Raw genomic sequence first — 12,928 nt, forward strand, 5'->3', positions numbered from 1 at the left:
GTGTTTCGGACAAGGCGGTTCTATTGGTGTACTTTTTGTTTTGATCTGACTCCTTTGTTAGGAACTATGGGTTTTTATATTTCTTAACATTGGACGTGATCGTCTCTTACTAGGTTGCTAGCTACCGCTGCAACCCGGATACCAACATTTATACAATTTTGCTTTTCAGCCTGTCCAGTTGCACATCATCAATATGAAGAAAAATTATATATGAAGGTACCAGTAAATATCGACGTGCTTTACAAAAGAATTTTCACAGGGTCGTCTTGGTTTCACAAATTTCAATCTCCTGTCATGAAGTATAAAGGTAAAATTCATATTATTCTTTTTCTGGGATAGTAGAGGATAGAAGTAGAGCCATAGTTCAGGATATAGTAGAGCCATATTTTAAAAAAGGATAAAATAGTGAGATGAGCGGTATGTGTAATATGAAGGAAGTTCCAAGTAAAATATACTATGATTATTGCAAATATCTTTCACTGAATTGAGCTGTGTTATTGAATTAACATAATACAATTTAAAAGAGGGAGGGGAGCTAAAAGAAGGAAAAGATAAAAAGGGGAGCGAAGAAAAATGGTAATTGAAGATCGGAATGATAATCCCAACTAAACATACTGAATATTAGAGCCCGTGATGATGTATCAAAACTACAAAATCGTCAAACAAAAACAAAATCCTGAATTTAGGTGCTGCTAAGCTGCTGGTGTTATTGAACACCTTCAAACTACTTTTACTAGCTATTACAGTTCAAACATTATTAACGAAAATTTGTTGAATATGCATAGCTAAATCAATCACCTTATAAATTTTTTGTGCTTAACTGATAAAAACAAATTAAGTTTAGCGCGAAAATGTCATCACTCTTAAGAAAACTTGCGCCGATCGATGTAAACAAAGTTTTTGATTGAAAAATAAAAATAGCTAAAAATAAGAAAAACTTGAGTATTGTATTTTCGCCGACTTTTTGTGCATTTTTGTTTTTAAGTTTTTTTTTGGACGTTTTGTCTTGCTTTTGTCTATTAAAATCTGGGCTTGTGTTAGCCGTTTTTGAAATAAATTTCTTATATAAAACTTAATGCTTTTTTCTTCCTATATCTTGTTAGCATTACTTTAGCAGCCCAGTCAAAAATGAAAGCGAATTCCCATAAATGTCATATTATGACCTTTAGTTTTCTTGAGTCAAAGCCATCATATATAACCCCAATATCTAATGAAATAATTACAACAAAAACAAAACTCTTAGGGGTCACACTGACTAGCGGTTTGAAATAGGAGGCCCACATTTGCTCTATTGTTAAACAGACGAGACATCTCTGTCTCTCCTTAAGCTATTTGCTAAATTTTCATGCCCAAAAGCACATAACCTCCGCCTTTATATATCTTTTATCCGTCCAAAACTTGAGTATGCTTGCCCGGTGTGGTATTTTGATCTTACGGTGGGCCAGTCCGATAGATTAGAAATTATCCAGAAGAGAGCCCTGAGAATTATTTACGGTCAGGGCAAAGTGCCTCACTTTCTCCTCCTCGACGAACTACACCTCCCTTCCTTAGCGGCCCGAAGTGTTACTCTTTGTACCAATTTCAGAAATAATCTGCGTCGTAACCCACGCTTTCAATGTGTATTCCCAGCCCCTTATTCATTTCTAAAACCCCGTTTACCCCGATCAAAAGTACAAAAAATCTTAGTTGTAAGTTCTATTCATGCAAGAACTGAGCGTTACAGAAAAAGTTTAGTGCCAGCGTTCGTTCAAGTCATAAAGTAAATGAAAATAGTAATTTATCATGTTAATGTCTCATGTGTATTTTTAATGTGCTAGTTTTTTTATTTGATTCTTATTTGACATGGCAGTTGGATTCATTACTGTATGTTTTTTATAATGTACTTGTGTTTTTACTTATCCCCTCATTTGTATTCACTTTTCTTATATTACTTGCATTTTACTTATGCACTTATGTTTGTGTACTTGAGTATTCATTTTTATTCATTTTACTCTATTTACTCATTTATATTTATATTTGAAAGGTCAGTTTGGTTCATTGCTGTAGGCTATCTTTGAATATTGCACTTATGTACTTATGTTTTGTTTTGCATACAATCAAGGCTAGCTGCCTCACGGCAACAAGTTCGGCAGTTGTTTATGTTCTGATAGTTTGCTTGATAATGAAGAACTTCTATTCATTCATTCATACACTTTATGCCAGTGATGAGGTAGTATTTTAATACATGTAATTATAATACATATTTTAATGCTTTCCATATATTTCAAATATAGGTTACAATAAATACATTTCTGGTGGAGAATTTGAAATAAATATGTAAGTGTTTTTTCTTGTTTCCAAACAAAAAAATACTGTGACGAACAGCATCAAATACCCTCCTTTAACTACATCACAAACTGCATTTGACGAGAAGATATGATGTCATTCTGGACCAATTTGAAAGGGATTTCGGCTTGTTGGAATAATGAACAAGTTCCACTCGCATTAAAGCATGACGGCAAACATTTTAGTCCCTACAATCGAAAATAACAAGAGATAGAAAGGAAAAAAACATCACTTTGCCTTTTCGTAATTAAAACAACAGTGAATTTACCTAAGACAGTAATATTCTTTAAAACCTTTAGAGTATTTTGGTTCTTTATATATAAGAGCCCTCCTCAGCGTGATACGTATATAAATAAAATAAAACTTACAATAAAATAAAAAAAAAGAAATGAAATGTAATTAAGCTGAACTTCAGTAATTATAAAATTAAAAAAAAAAAGTAAGTAGTATTTCAGTACTACTTTAGCTTTGTTGAATCAATGATTCTTGGACTGTTTTGATTTTTTCAGTTTCAGTTTGAAAGATTTAGTTGTATTGCAAGTTTTATTAGTGTTTTTTTTTTTTTACCAATTGGGTAAATTGGCTGTTGATTCATTTGTTGTTTTCTTAAAAAAAAAAAAAAAAAAAAAAAAAAAAAAAAAAAAAAAAAAAGTAATATAGCAATGCATAGGTAGTTTAGGGTAGCATAAAATCTCCAGGTATGGCTCAATAAGGATTATTATAAAACAAAAAGTTCATAGTAACAACCTGTAATTAAGGAATTAGAAACTTTTAGAATATCTAAAAAAAATTATTTTAATAACAACTAATCCATAAAAAGAATTGATATTGATTCAACATAATGTAAAAGCCATTAAATTTAACGATGCCCATCGAAAGCTAAGAGTTGGAGTAAATTTGACTGATTTAAAAAAACAGGCGAAATATTTCTGTATCCTTTTTCAGTGATTAATTTAAACCAAAAACTTTCTTAAAATTAATTTATTCAAATAAAATTAAATGCCATTTTAAACTTCACCTCAGGAGATACAAATACCTTTTACAATTAAAACTTAAAACGACCAGAATTGATTATCAAAGAATAAATGAAACTAGATACAAACAGAAATTAAATAAATTACTATAGCAAAAAAACATGCAACATATAATAATATAAATGAATAAATAGATCTTAAAGCGAGTAATACTTGGATTGAATATGAAAATCAAGCTTAAAACGAAAACAAATGTTTTGCTATTAAAGTATGAATGAAACTTAAAACGAACAGAAATTAAATAAACAGTCAATGCGAACAAACATACAATATACGAGTACAATAAACATACAATATAATAAATCTTAAAACGAATGAAACTTAAATTGAATATGCAAATCAAGTTTGAATCGAATAAAAATAACTACAAACAAGAGTTTGGGTATCGCCTCACTGCAGAAGCCTAGAACCTACTGCGTCATTGGCGCTTTACTGAAAATAATTCTTTGAAATATTTTCACTTTTGTAACTTTAAGAAATCAAAAATTAATTAAGATTTTAGGGAATAAGTATCAGCATGTGTATATTAAATTGACAATGCACATTTTTTTCAGTAAACTCATTTGAATTTTTTTTTCAGTAAAGTACAAATTATATTCTGGCTTTTAGAAAGCATAGGGGTTTTGAACCCTACTCACATTAATTTATGCTAATTTTGAGTTTAACTCTAATATTTATTTTAATTTTGTTCGTTTTAGGTTTCATTTATTTATTGATACTGATTTGGGGTAGCTGTATGCTTCGTAGATTATATGATAGTCCGGACGCCAGGTGTTGAAAATGTGAATCATACCACGACGGAATGGGGCTGCAAAGAGAATTAGCCTACCCTCCACCCCCTAAATTGACCTTGCGGATTCAAAAATACCAATGGCGCTTGCTTGCTAGTGGTGGAACACTCTGAAACTTGATATTTTATTATATTTTGGTGTTTCATGGAAGAAATGCATGTTCCACAAAGTTTGAGGTGCATTTTTCCGCTCAAGTAGAAATGCCTAGAAGCCATAGAATGTTTTCATAACAAACTAACACGATTAGTTACAAAAAATGGCAAAACTATACGAGTCTTGAACAGTATTGGAGAGTATAAACAAAATTAAATTCAATCTTAGATATCTATTTATTTTAATTGTTGAAAGATCCATCGGTTCAAGATTTTTTTTTTTCCCTGTAATTTTTATTTTTATTTTCAATGATGTAAAAACCAAAAAAGAATACATTCGTAATATATCAGTAATTCGTTTTCAGTGGAGCACCATTGACGCAGAAGGCTTTAGGTTTTTACAGTTAAAGAAGGGGGCAGTATCCAAATTTTCCTTGTAGTGAAACTATATTTGTCTTGACCAATCTTGAAAAGAACTAATAAATTAAACTGAATATTTGATGCATAATGATATTAATTGCTTAAAACTCATCAGTTCAAAATTTTATTGTAATTTTAATATTTATTTTCAATAATAAGTACAAAAGAAAACATTTGTAATATAATTCGTTTTCAGTAAAGCGCCAATGACGCAGTAGGTTTCAGGTTTCTGCAGTGAGACTATACCCAAACTCTTGTTTGTAGTTATTTTTATTCGATTCAAATTTGATTTGCATATTCAATTTCAGTTTTAATCGTTTTAAGATTTATTGATTCATTTACATTAATACTTATTGTTTGTTGTTCGTGTTCATTTTTTATTTAATTTCTGTTCGTTTTATGTTTCATTTATACTTTAATAGCAAAATATTTGTTTTCGTTTCCAGCTTGAATTCCATATTCAATCCAAGCATTACTCACTTTAAGATCTATTTATTCATTTATATTATTACTTGTTGTATGTTTTTTGCTATGATTGTTTATTTAGTTTCTGTTTGTTTTGGGTTTCATTTTTTCTTTAATAGTAATTTCTGGTCAATTGAGTTTGAATTTTAACAGGTATTTGTATCTGCTGAGCTTAAGTTTAAAATGGCCTTAACTTTTCTTTTAAAAACTTATTTTTTGGTAAGTTTTTTTTAAATAATTTTGCTTAGTTTTTGATTGCAAAAAGTTCCAAGTTTTTATGGCATGGGGGGGGGGAGGTGCTTACTGTCCGATTATTCTTGACTTTAAAAACGGATCTAGAACTTTCAATTTAAATCGAATGAGGCTTTTTTCAAAGTCTATACGATTACTTCTTTGATAAAAACCTTATATATGAACAATAGACAGCTTGCATAACTTGTGGACATTAATTGACAACAATGAATATATTGAAAAAATAGCTCCAATAAAGGTTTTTAGACCATTTCACCACTTGCTGAAACAAAGGGATCAAGACTGTTTAGAATTTACCTTTATGGGATTGTGTGTGACAAAGAAATGTTGCATAGATCACAGAGTATGTATTTTAACCTTATAATTTAATAATTATAATAGATTTCCTATATGTTATTACCATACAAAACTCCGACTCATAAGTTATACGCATCCCTTCATAAGTTATGCCCCAGGGTATTAATTACAACGCCTACCCCTGGGCCCTGGTGGGCTGTGTCGAAACCGGAGTTTTTGTTATCAGAACTTTGAACTATTTTAACAAAATATCTATCTCAAAATTTTTATCTGATGCATTTAGGGCGTGAAGGAGGGAGAGGGGTTAGTAGCCCTTCAATCTCTTTTGACTGTCTTTTATCTTCAATCGATTGAAGTCCTTTTTCTCTTCTAGGTTGAATTTTAAGCTGAATTTTGAATCAAAGAGCTGAGCAGTAATTCGCAGCAAACTCTGTGTAAGCCTGTTTACTGTTGCCGTCTTTCTGTGTAATGGCGTTCATTTTTACATAGAAAGTCGTTGCAATAGAACGGGCTTCTCATAATCCAAAAATTAAAAAAAAAATCAAGGGTTCTCAATATTAAATTTATTAAAATCTCAGTAAATTTGTTTATGCTTCTTTCTCTCCCCTTTTTACAATTTAAAAGAAATAGAACCTTTAAAATTGTTTGTAATAAATTATCTTTTTTGCTCACCCCTTCGATAAACGATTTACTGCTCATCCAAGTTCTTCTGCTTCTTGTGTGGCCTCTGATCCTCAGCCAAGAAACCGCTTCCTGAGTCAACAAACAAAAAAAAAAGAATCATTTTGAAAAAAGGAACATTTTGTTTTCCTTGTATTTTAATAAAAATTGAGCAACTAGAGTAAAACTTTATTATTTGGTTTTCTTATGGCTTATCTTATACTTACTACTTCATGTTCCTAGAGTCAAGCATTATTTAAGGGACACTAATAAAAAGATCGAGTCAGTTGGAGAGACAATCTTGCTCAGAATCCTAGTTCTGAAATTCGTCATTGGAAAATATTAGAAAAAGAAGTGCCACATATTTGCGATCATTAATCTATGCTGCTTTATTAATAACCACAGTTTAACCACACTTATTGGTTCATTGTGTTACAGGTTAAAAAAAGAAATAAAAGAAAATCATAAAGAAAAATCAAGAAATACAAATTTTGAATTATGTTACAAGCTCTTTGAACCAATATTCATTTTAAAACAAATATTTAGAATAAGAGATATACAACGACTCTTGGTTTTGGGGAGTCATTCCTAATGAGGAAGGATGAGACGGCTAGGACAATTTTTGTGGATGAAGCTTGACAGATTGCCCTCCCACGAGGACAGATTGTCCTCGGTCACGGCTAGGACAATTTTTGTGGATGAAGCTTGACAGATTATCCCAATTTTTTAATAAAAACTCCTTAAACAAAAGGGCCGTCCAATTAGAATAGGAAGCTTGTCTAAAAATGAAAAAAAAAATTCACCCGAAAAGTAAAGGTATTGAGGAGGGGAACAATCCCTTAATACAAAAAATAATTTATATCTGTTTTGAGCCTTAATATTGCTCCTAACTTTTAGTTGAGAGAACTTGTTTTTTTTTTAATATAAATTTTAAAAGAAACGGAGATAGGTAAGGAAGGAAATACTTATTGTGAAATTTTTAAACGTTCTAAATGAAAATTAACTAACTAAACTGTACAAATGAGGAATAACCGAGTATCTAAAGACTCAATTTTGAACATAAATCGGAACGTTGGAACTATATTTAACTGCAATGGAATGATTTCTAAGAAAATAAAAGCCTTTAGTTTAACCACAACGAACTTGAATTAGGAGGTTCATTAATCATAGGTTTAAATAAAAGTCCAAATAGGGATAAAATCCTTTTAATAGACAGTGATGATGATAAGAGATTCACAAAAATACCAGATATTTCGGTCACATATGCGGTGACCGTCATCACCCACGGAATGGGTGAGAGTAATACAGCAGAGGACTCCAGTAATTGCATAAATAATTAGGAGCATTTGTATTATTGCCATCGACAAATAAAGTTAGCTGAAGAAGCTTTATGGACGTGCTTCATTTTTTAAACTATTTATAGTTTAGTACACTATGTTTCGAAATTGATATTTATGTTAGAGAATACCCACTGAATGTTTTACTATTCTTTTTTCCAGTAATGAGAATTACGGGAGAGTGCGTATACAGCAATCCAAATAATTAGAGGAAGACCGTTTGCTTTCTAAGCTTTTTTTAAATCTATGATTAATGAACTTCATAATTGAAGCTTGTTGTGGTTAAACTAATGGCTTTTATTTTCTTAAAAATCCTTCCATTGCAGTTTAATATAGTTCTCATGTTTCGTTTTATATTCAAAATTGAGACTTTTATTAATCTATTATCCCTTCTTTGTACAGTTTAGTTAATTCCCATTTAGAAAGTTCAAAAATTACACTAGAAGTAATTTCTTCCTTACCTATCTCCTTTTCTTTTAAAAGTTAAATTTAAATAAAACGAGTTCTCTCATCTGAAAGTTAGGAGCAATATTAAAACTCAAAACGAACAGAAATTATTTCGTGTATTAAGGGGTTGTCCCCCTCCTCAATACCTTTACTCTTCAAGCTAAAATTGTTTGCACTGGACGGCCCTTTGGTTTCAGGAGTTGTTATTGAAAAATTGGGATAAATACTCAAACTTCAGCGTAAAGAGCAAGATTTTAAGGAGAGGGCAATCTGTCATGCTTCATCCACAAAAATTGTCCCGTCCGTCTCATCCTTCCTCTTTATGGATGATTCCCCAACCCCAAGAGTCGTTGTATATCTGTTATTCTAAATACTGGTTTTTAAATGAATATTGGTTCAGAGTTGTACCATAATTCAAAATTTGTGCTTGTTATTTTTATTTTTTGAGGGAAGCGATATTGGATTTAACCTGTAATACAATGTACCAGCAAGTCTAAAGGGGTTTACTAATCTTAAGTATAAGTATCTGCAGAGAAAAATATCTTTGACGAGGCATTCCAAATCTTTTATAGTTTTTACCTTTTATGATGTATTTGGCCAGTCCTCGACATTTAACTTTCTTAAACTTTTTTAGGTCGTCAAAACAAAGTTTCTGAGTAAATCTGTTATCTTCAGATAATTGACATCCTTTTTCTTTTCTAGGTACTGTAATAAAATAGCTGGGTAGCAGTGTTACCAACACCTCAAAACAAAATGCATGAAAAATGTACCAAAGACAAAAAAATGTACCTTATCTTAATTTTTTTTTTTTGCGTGTTACGCTTCGCGTAACACGCGGATCGTCACTGATGTTAAGTATTATCTATGAAAATTTTGTACAATACACTTTTTCCTTCTCCATTTCTTTGTTTTCCTTTCTCTTATAATACAGTACATTACTCCTGACAGTGCCTGAACACCCTTTTAAAAATCTGGACACAAATAGTAGTGTTTAGTTTAGTTTCATACCTCCTCTAGTTGACCTAAAATAGAAAACTTGATACCATTCGCAAAAAAATTTGTTTACTTTCTTTGACGGCTTGGATACACTTACGCTATTTTGATTTGGCTAAATTTTAAGAGCAGCTAAATATTTACATGAGTCTGCAATTTGCCTGAAATAGGTCATCTTTCCTGTTTCAGAATCTGAGTAATCAAATGCAGACTGAAACCTTTTGTCATCTCATTCAGAAGAGAAGAGGCACTCAAGTTCACAGCATTCACCTAACTCAGTGGTACTATCAGTGGTAACGTTAAGTACTATCAATGAAAATTTTGTACAAGACACTTTTTCCTTCTCCATTTCTTTGTCTTCCTTTCTCTTCTAATACAGTACATCACTCCTGACAGTACCTGAACAGCCTTTTAAAAATCTGGACACAAATAGTAGTGTTTAGTTTAGTTTCATACCTCCTCTAGTTGACCTAAAATAGAAAACTTGATACTATTCGCGAAAAAAATTTGTTTACTTTCTTTGACGGCTTGGATACACTTAAGCTATTTTGATTTGGCTAAATTTTAAGAGCGGAAGTAGCCCCGAAAGTTTGAGCATATTGCCCTTAGTCGTTCTTGGGATACTGCTGAGATGCCTTATTAGGAATAAGCATTAACACAGTTCATTTTTATTTAATCTAAAGGCAAAATCTAGTTTTTAAACATAATGCGTGAATGCGAGAGTGGGCGTGGGAGAGGGAATAGTTGCCCTCCAATCACTTTCCACTAGTAAAAAGCGCATTAGCCATTCAAATCGAATGAACCCTTTTCGAATTTTCTACGACGACTCCTTCGATACGACGGGCCCTGGTCTAAAGGAAAAAATATAATGTATTGTGCCAACATCTATCTTTACTTACGCAGCGTGATTGCGCTGTCTATGATAATTTCGGTTCGTTTTAAGTTTTAATGTTGCTCCTTACTTTCAGTTGAAACAACTAGTTTTTTTGTTTAACCACTGATACAGGAACAGCCCAATATTTACATGAGTCTGCAATTTGCCTGAAATAGGTCATCTTTCCTGTTTCAGAATCTGAGTAATCAAATGCAGACTGAAACCTTTTGTCAACTCATTCAGAAGAGAAGAGGCACTCAAGTTCACAGCATTCACCTAACTCAGTGGTTAGCAGCTATTTTAGTTAAGAGACTTAAATATAAACAACAGGACGATTATTTAATATCTGACAATAATATATGTTCATTAATGTATCAAATCTATATCATTGCTTTAGACCTTGACTCAATTGCAAGTGCCCCACCCGCAATTGCCCCCATCCACAACCACCTTGGGTGGTTGACTTTTATTTTTATTCCACTAGATTTCCAAATATCACTAATCCAAGCGTCATTATAGTTTTTTTTTAGTCTTTCATTTTCAATCGGTAAGACTTAATGCATAGAAAGATGTTTTTATCGACCTTTGGACGCCGGAAGTGAAGTGTCTGTCTACAAAAAAAGGAAAATAGGTGACTACTTGTCTGTCTCTTATCTTGACTTTGCTGAACAGATCAGGGTGAAATGAAATATTTGTAGATGGAAGAATACAAACATAGGTACAAAAATGGTGGGTACATAGGTACATAGGTGGTTCAATAGTATACGCATAGCACCTTCTGGCTAGTTCATAATTTGCCACAGCTTACCCTTAAACCAGTGGCGTAATTTCGTCAAAATCATAGGGGAGGGGGGCAAAGTTGAAGCCAATTTTCCCATATCAAATGAAAATGGCAGTAAAAACTAAATAATAAGCCATTTGGTTCTATTTAGTACTATAAAGGTACTTTATAGTGCTATAAAGATAGATATAAACTAAAAAAAAAAATTGAACTGTTTCTTTTGATGCTTGAATTATGCAGATTAGTTTCGACAAGATTTGGAAGAAACTAAATGGGGGGGGGGGGGACAAACCGAGGCCTGGGAGGGGTAGTTCAAACTCCTGCCCCCTAGAAAATTACGCTCTGCCTTAAAGGTCTAGCTTAATAATGTAAGCCGTTCTTGAAATTTTGCTTTGTCACCTTTTTGAAAATCTACTTGCTCAAAGTTCGCTTTGATTTAGTTCAACACCCAACTAAATATTCCTTCTAAGCTTCACCTCAATACTCCTGGCTGGTGTAGCAGCATCAGTTGTAGTAGCCTTATTAGGAGTATGCAAACATCGCCTATGGTTTCTTCAACTCACGCTGAAAGTTTCAATTTAATGCCATCGCTGTTTCTGAAGTATTGCTGATACCTTTTTGACAACCTGTGTGGACATAGTGTGTAAATCAATACAGTTTCAATGTATCCCCCATTTTTTTGCCTTAATAGCCTTAAGAGGGGTTCACAAGTGTGTCTTGCTAGAATCCTATGTCTAGACACGTGTCTAGCCAGAATCCAATGTCTAGGCAACGACCGTTCACAAGTAAAATTCGGCGCTTAGTTTGACACGCTAGACAAGATACTTGGCTAGACATTGAGTTCTAGACTCTAGAACTCAATTGCTAGAATTTTCGATTACAGCTAATCAGAATGTGTCAAGATCCACTATTTTCATCATTTTTGTTTACATTTATAAACTGAAATTTAATTTTTTTTTCCTCATTAATTTTTTTTTTTCATTTTAGGCGAATATGCAACACCAGACATAATCATAAAGCACACTAAGGCAATTGTTTTGCTGATCTCATCCATTAGCTTGTGACAGTAAAAATAGGGATTATAATATTTGAAAGTTTTGTCGGCATAAGCTCTGTTGATTGGCTAATAATGACAATTTGAAACTAAATTTGTAGTTTTAGCAAAGCACCGAATTTTACATGTGAACGGTCGGTGCCTAGACATTGGATTCTGGCTAGACATGGGATTCCAGCTAGACACGCTTGTGAACGCTGCTTTAGGAACAACAGTAATGGTAGTAGTAGCAGTAGTACTAGTATGAATAGAAACACTTCCAATAGGGTGTAAATATTGTCTTTTGGTTAGTTCAACACCTCCAGCAACAAGCCTTGTAAGTTTCAACTTCACGCACTAAACTGTTCTCGAGATGTTGCTGATATGACCTTTTGACAACCTGCACGGTGTATTGTGATTTGGTTCTTCTTCTTCCCTCAAAATTACCTGCAAATTTCACCTTCACATACTTAGGTATAGTTGTAATTGTAGTCATAGTTGTGGCGTCAGTAGTAATAGCACTAGCACCGGCAGTAGTTTTAATGTATTGCCTTTACGTCTGTTGAACATCCCTCTCATCATATCCTGGAAGTTTCAAACTAGTGCAATTGCCGTTGCTATGACATAGCTGATATGTCCTTTTGATTATCTGCATATTCATTTAATTTTTTTAATTTTCATCTTAATGATCTTAGCCTTAGAAGTAGTTGTTATATAAGTAGTAGCTGTAGTAAATGTAGAAGTGGCAGTAATACTAGCATTTGCGTACATATATTGCCTTTTTTCTATTGATCTTCTCCTCTAAGTATTCTCTGAAAGTTCCAACTTAATACCCAAATCCATTTTTGAGATACGCTCTCAAAAATGGAGGGGAGTTCAACACTCCCCTCAATATTCACTGAAAGGCTCATATGAATGCTCTTTGTCTTTGTGGAAAGTAAAGGTCAAACATGCATACCTTTCTCAGTAACATATACTATACATAAATAGTGAACGAATTACCTACCTTACAACCCTTGCCCTGGGAGCTGTGAATGGCCGGAAATCCCCAAAGACATAATCACTGGATCCTTTAACAGTGCTGAAGGAAATAGATGTCTGAAAGTTTTGATGGGATGTTTGTTTTG

The 12,928-nt window shown here is 32.7% G+C and overlaps 1 protein-coding gene across 1 annotated transcript in view; it reads left to right on the plus strand.

Moving 5' to 3' along the window:
• The first annotated feature begins 279 nt into the window (after positions 1–279).
• The window catches only part of LOC148948399 (pentatricopeptide repeat-containing protein 2, mitochondrial-like), a 447,312-nt gene continuing 434,663 nt past the window's right edge, over positions 280–12,928 (plus strand). The window contains exon 1 of the mRNA XM_089094334.1: positions 280–307. Coding sequence (XP_088950460.1) covers positions 295–307 — 13 coding nt within the window. The 5' untranslated portion in view covers positions 280–294. The remainder of the gene's footprint in view (positions 308–12,928) is intronic.

This window comes from Artemia sp. Qi Xiang Cuo, chromosome 9 (genome assembly GCF_049724085.1).
Source record: "Artemia sp. Qi Xiang Cuo chromosome 9, ASM4972408v1, whole genome shotgun sequence".
In the NCBI taxonomy this organism is placed as follows: domain Eukaryota; kingdom Metazoa; phylum Arthropoda; class Branchiopoda; order Anostraca; family Artemiidae; genus Artemia; species Artemia sp. Qi Xiang Cuo.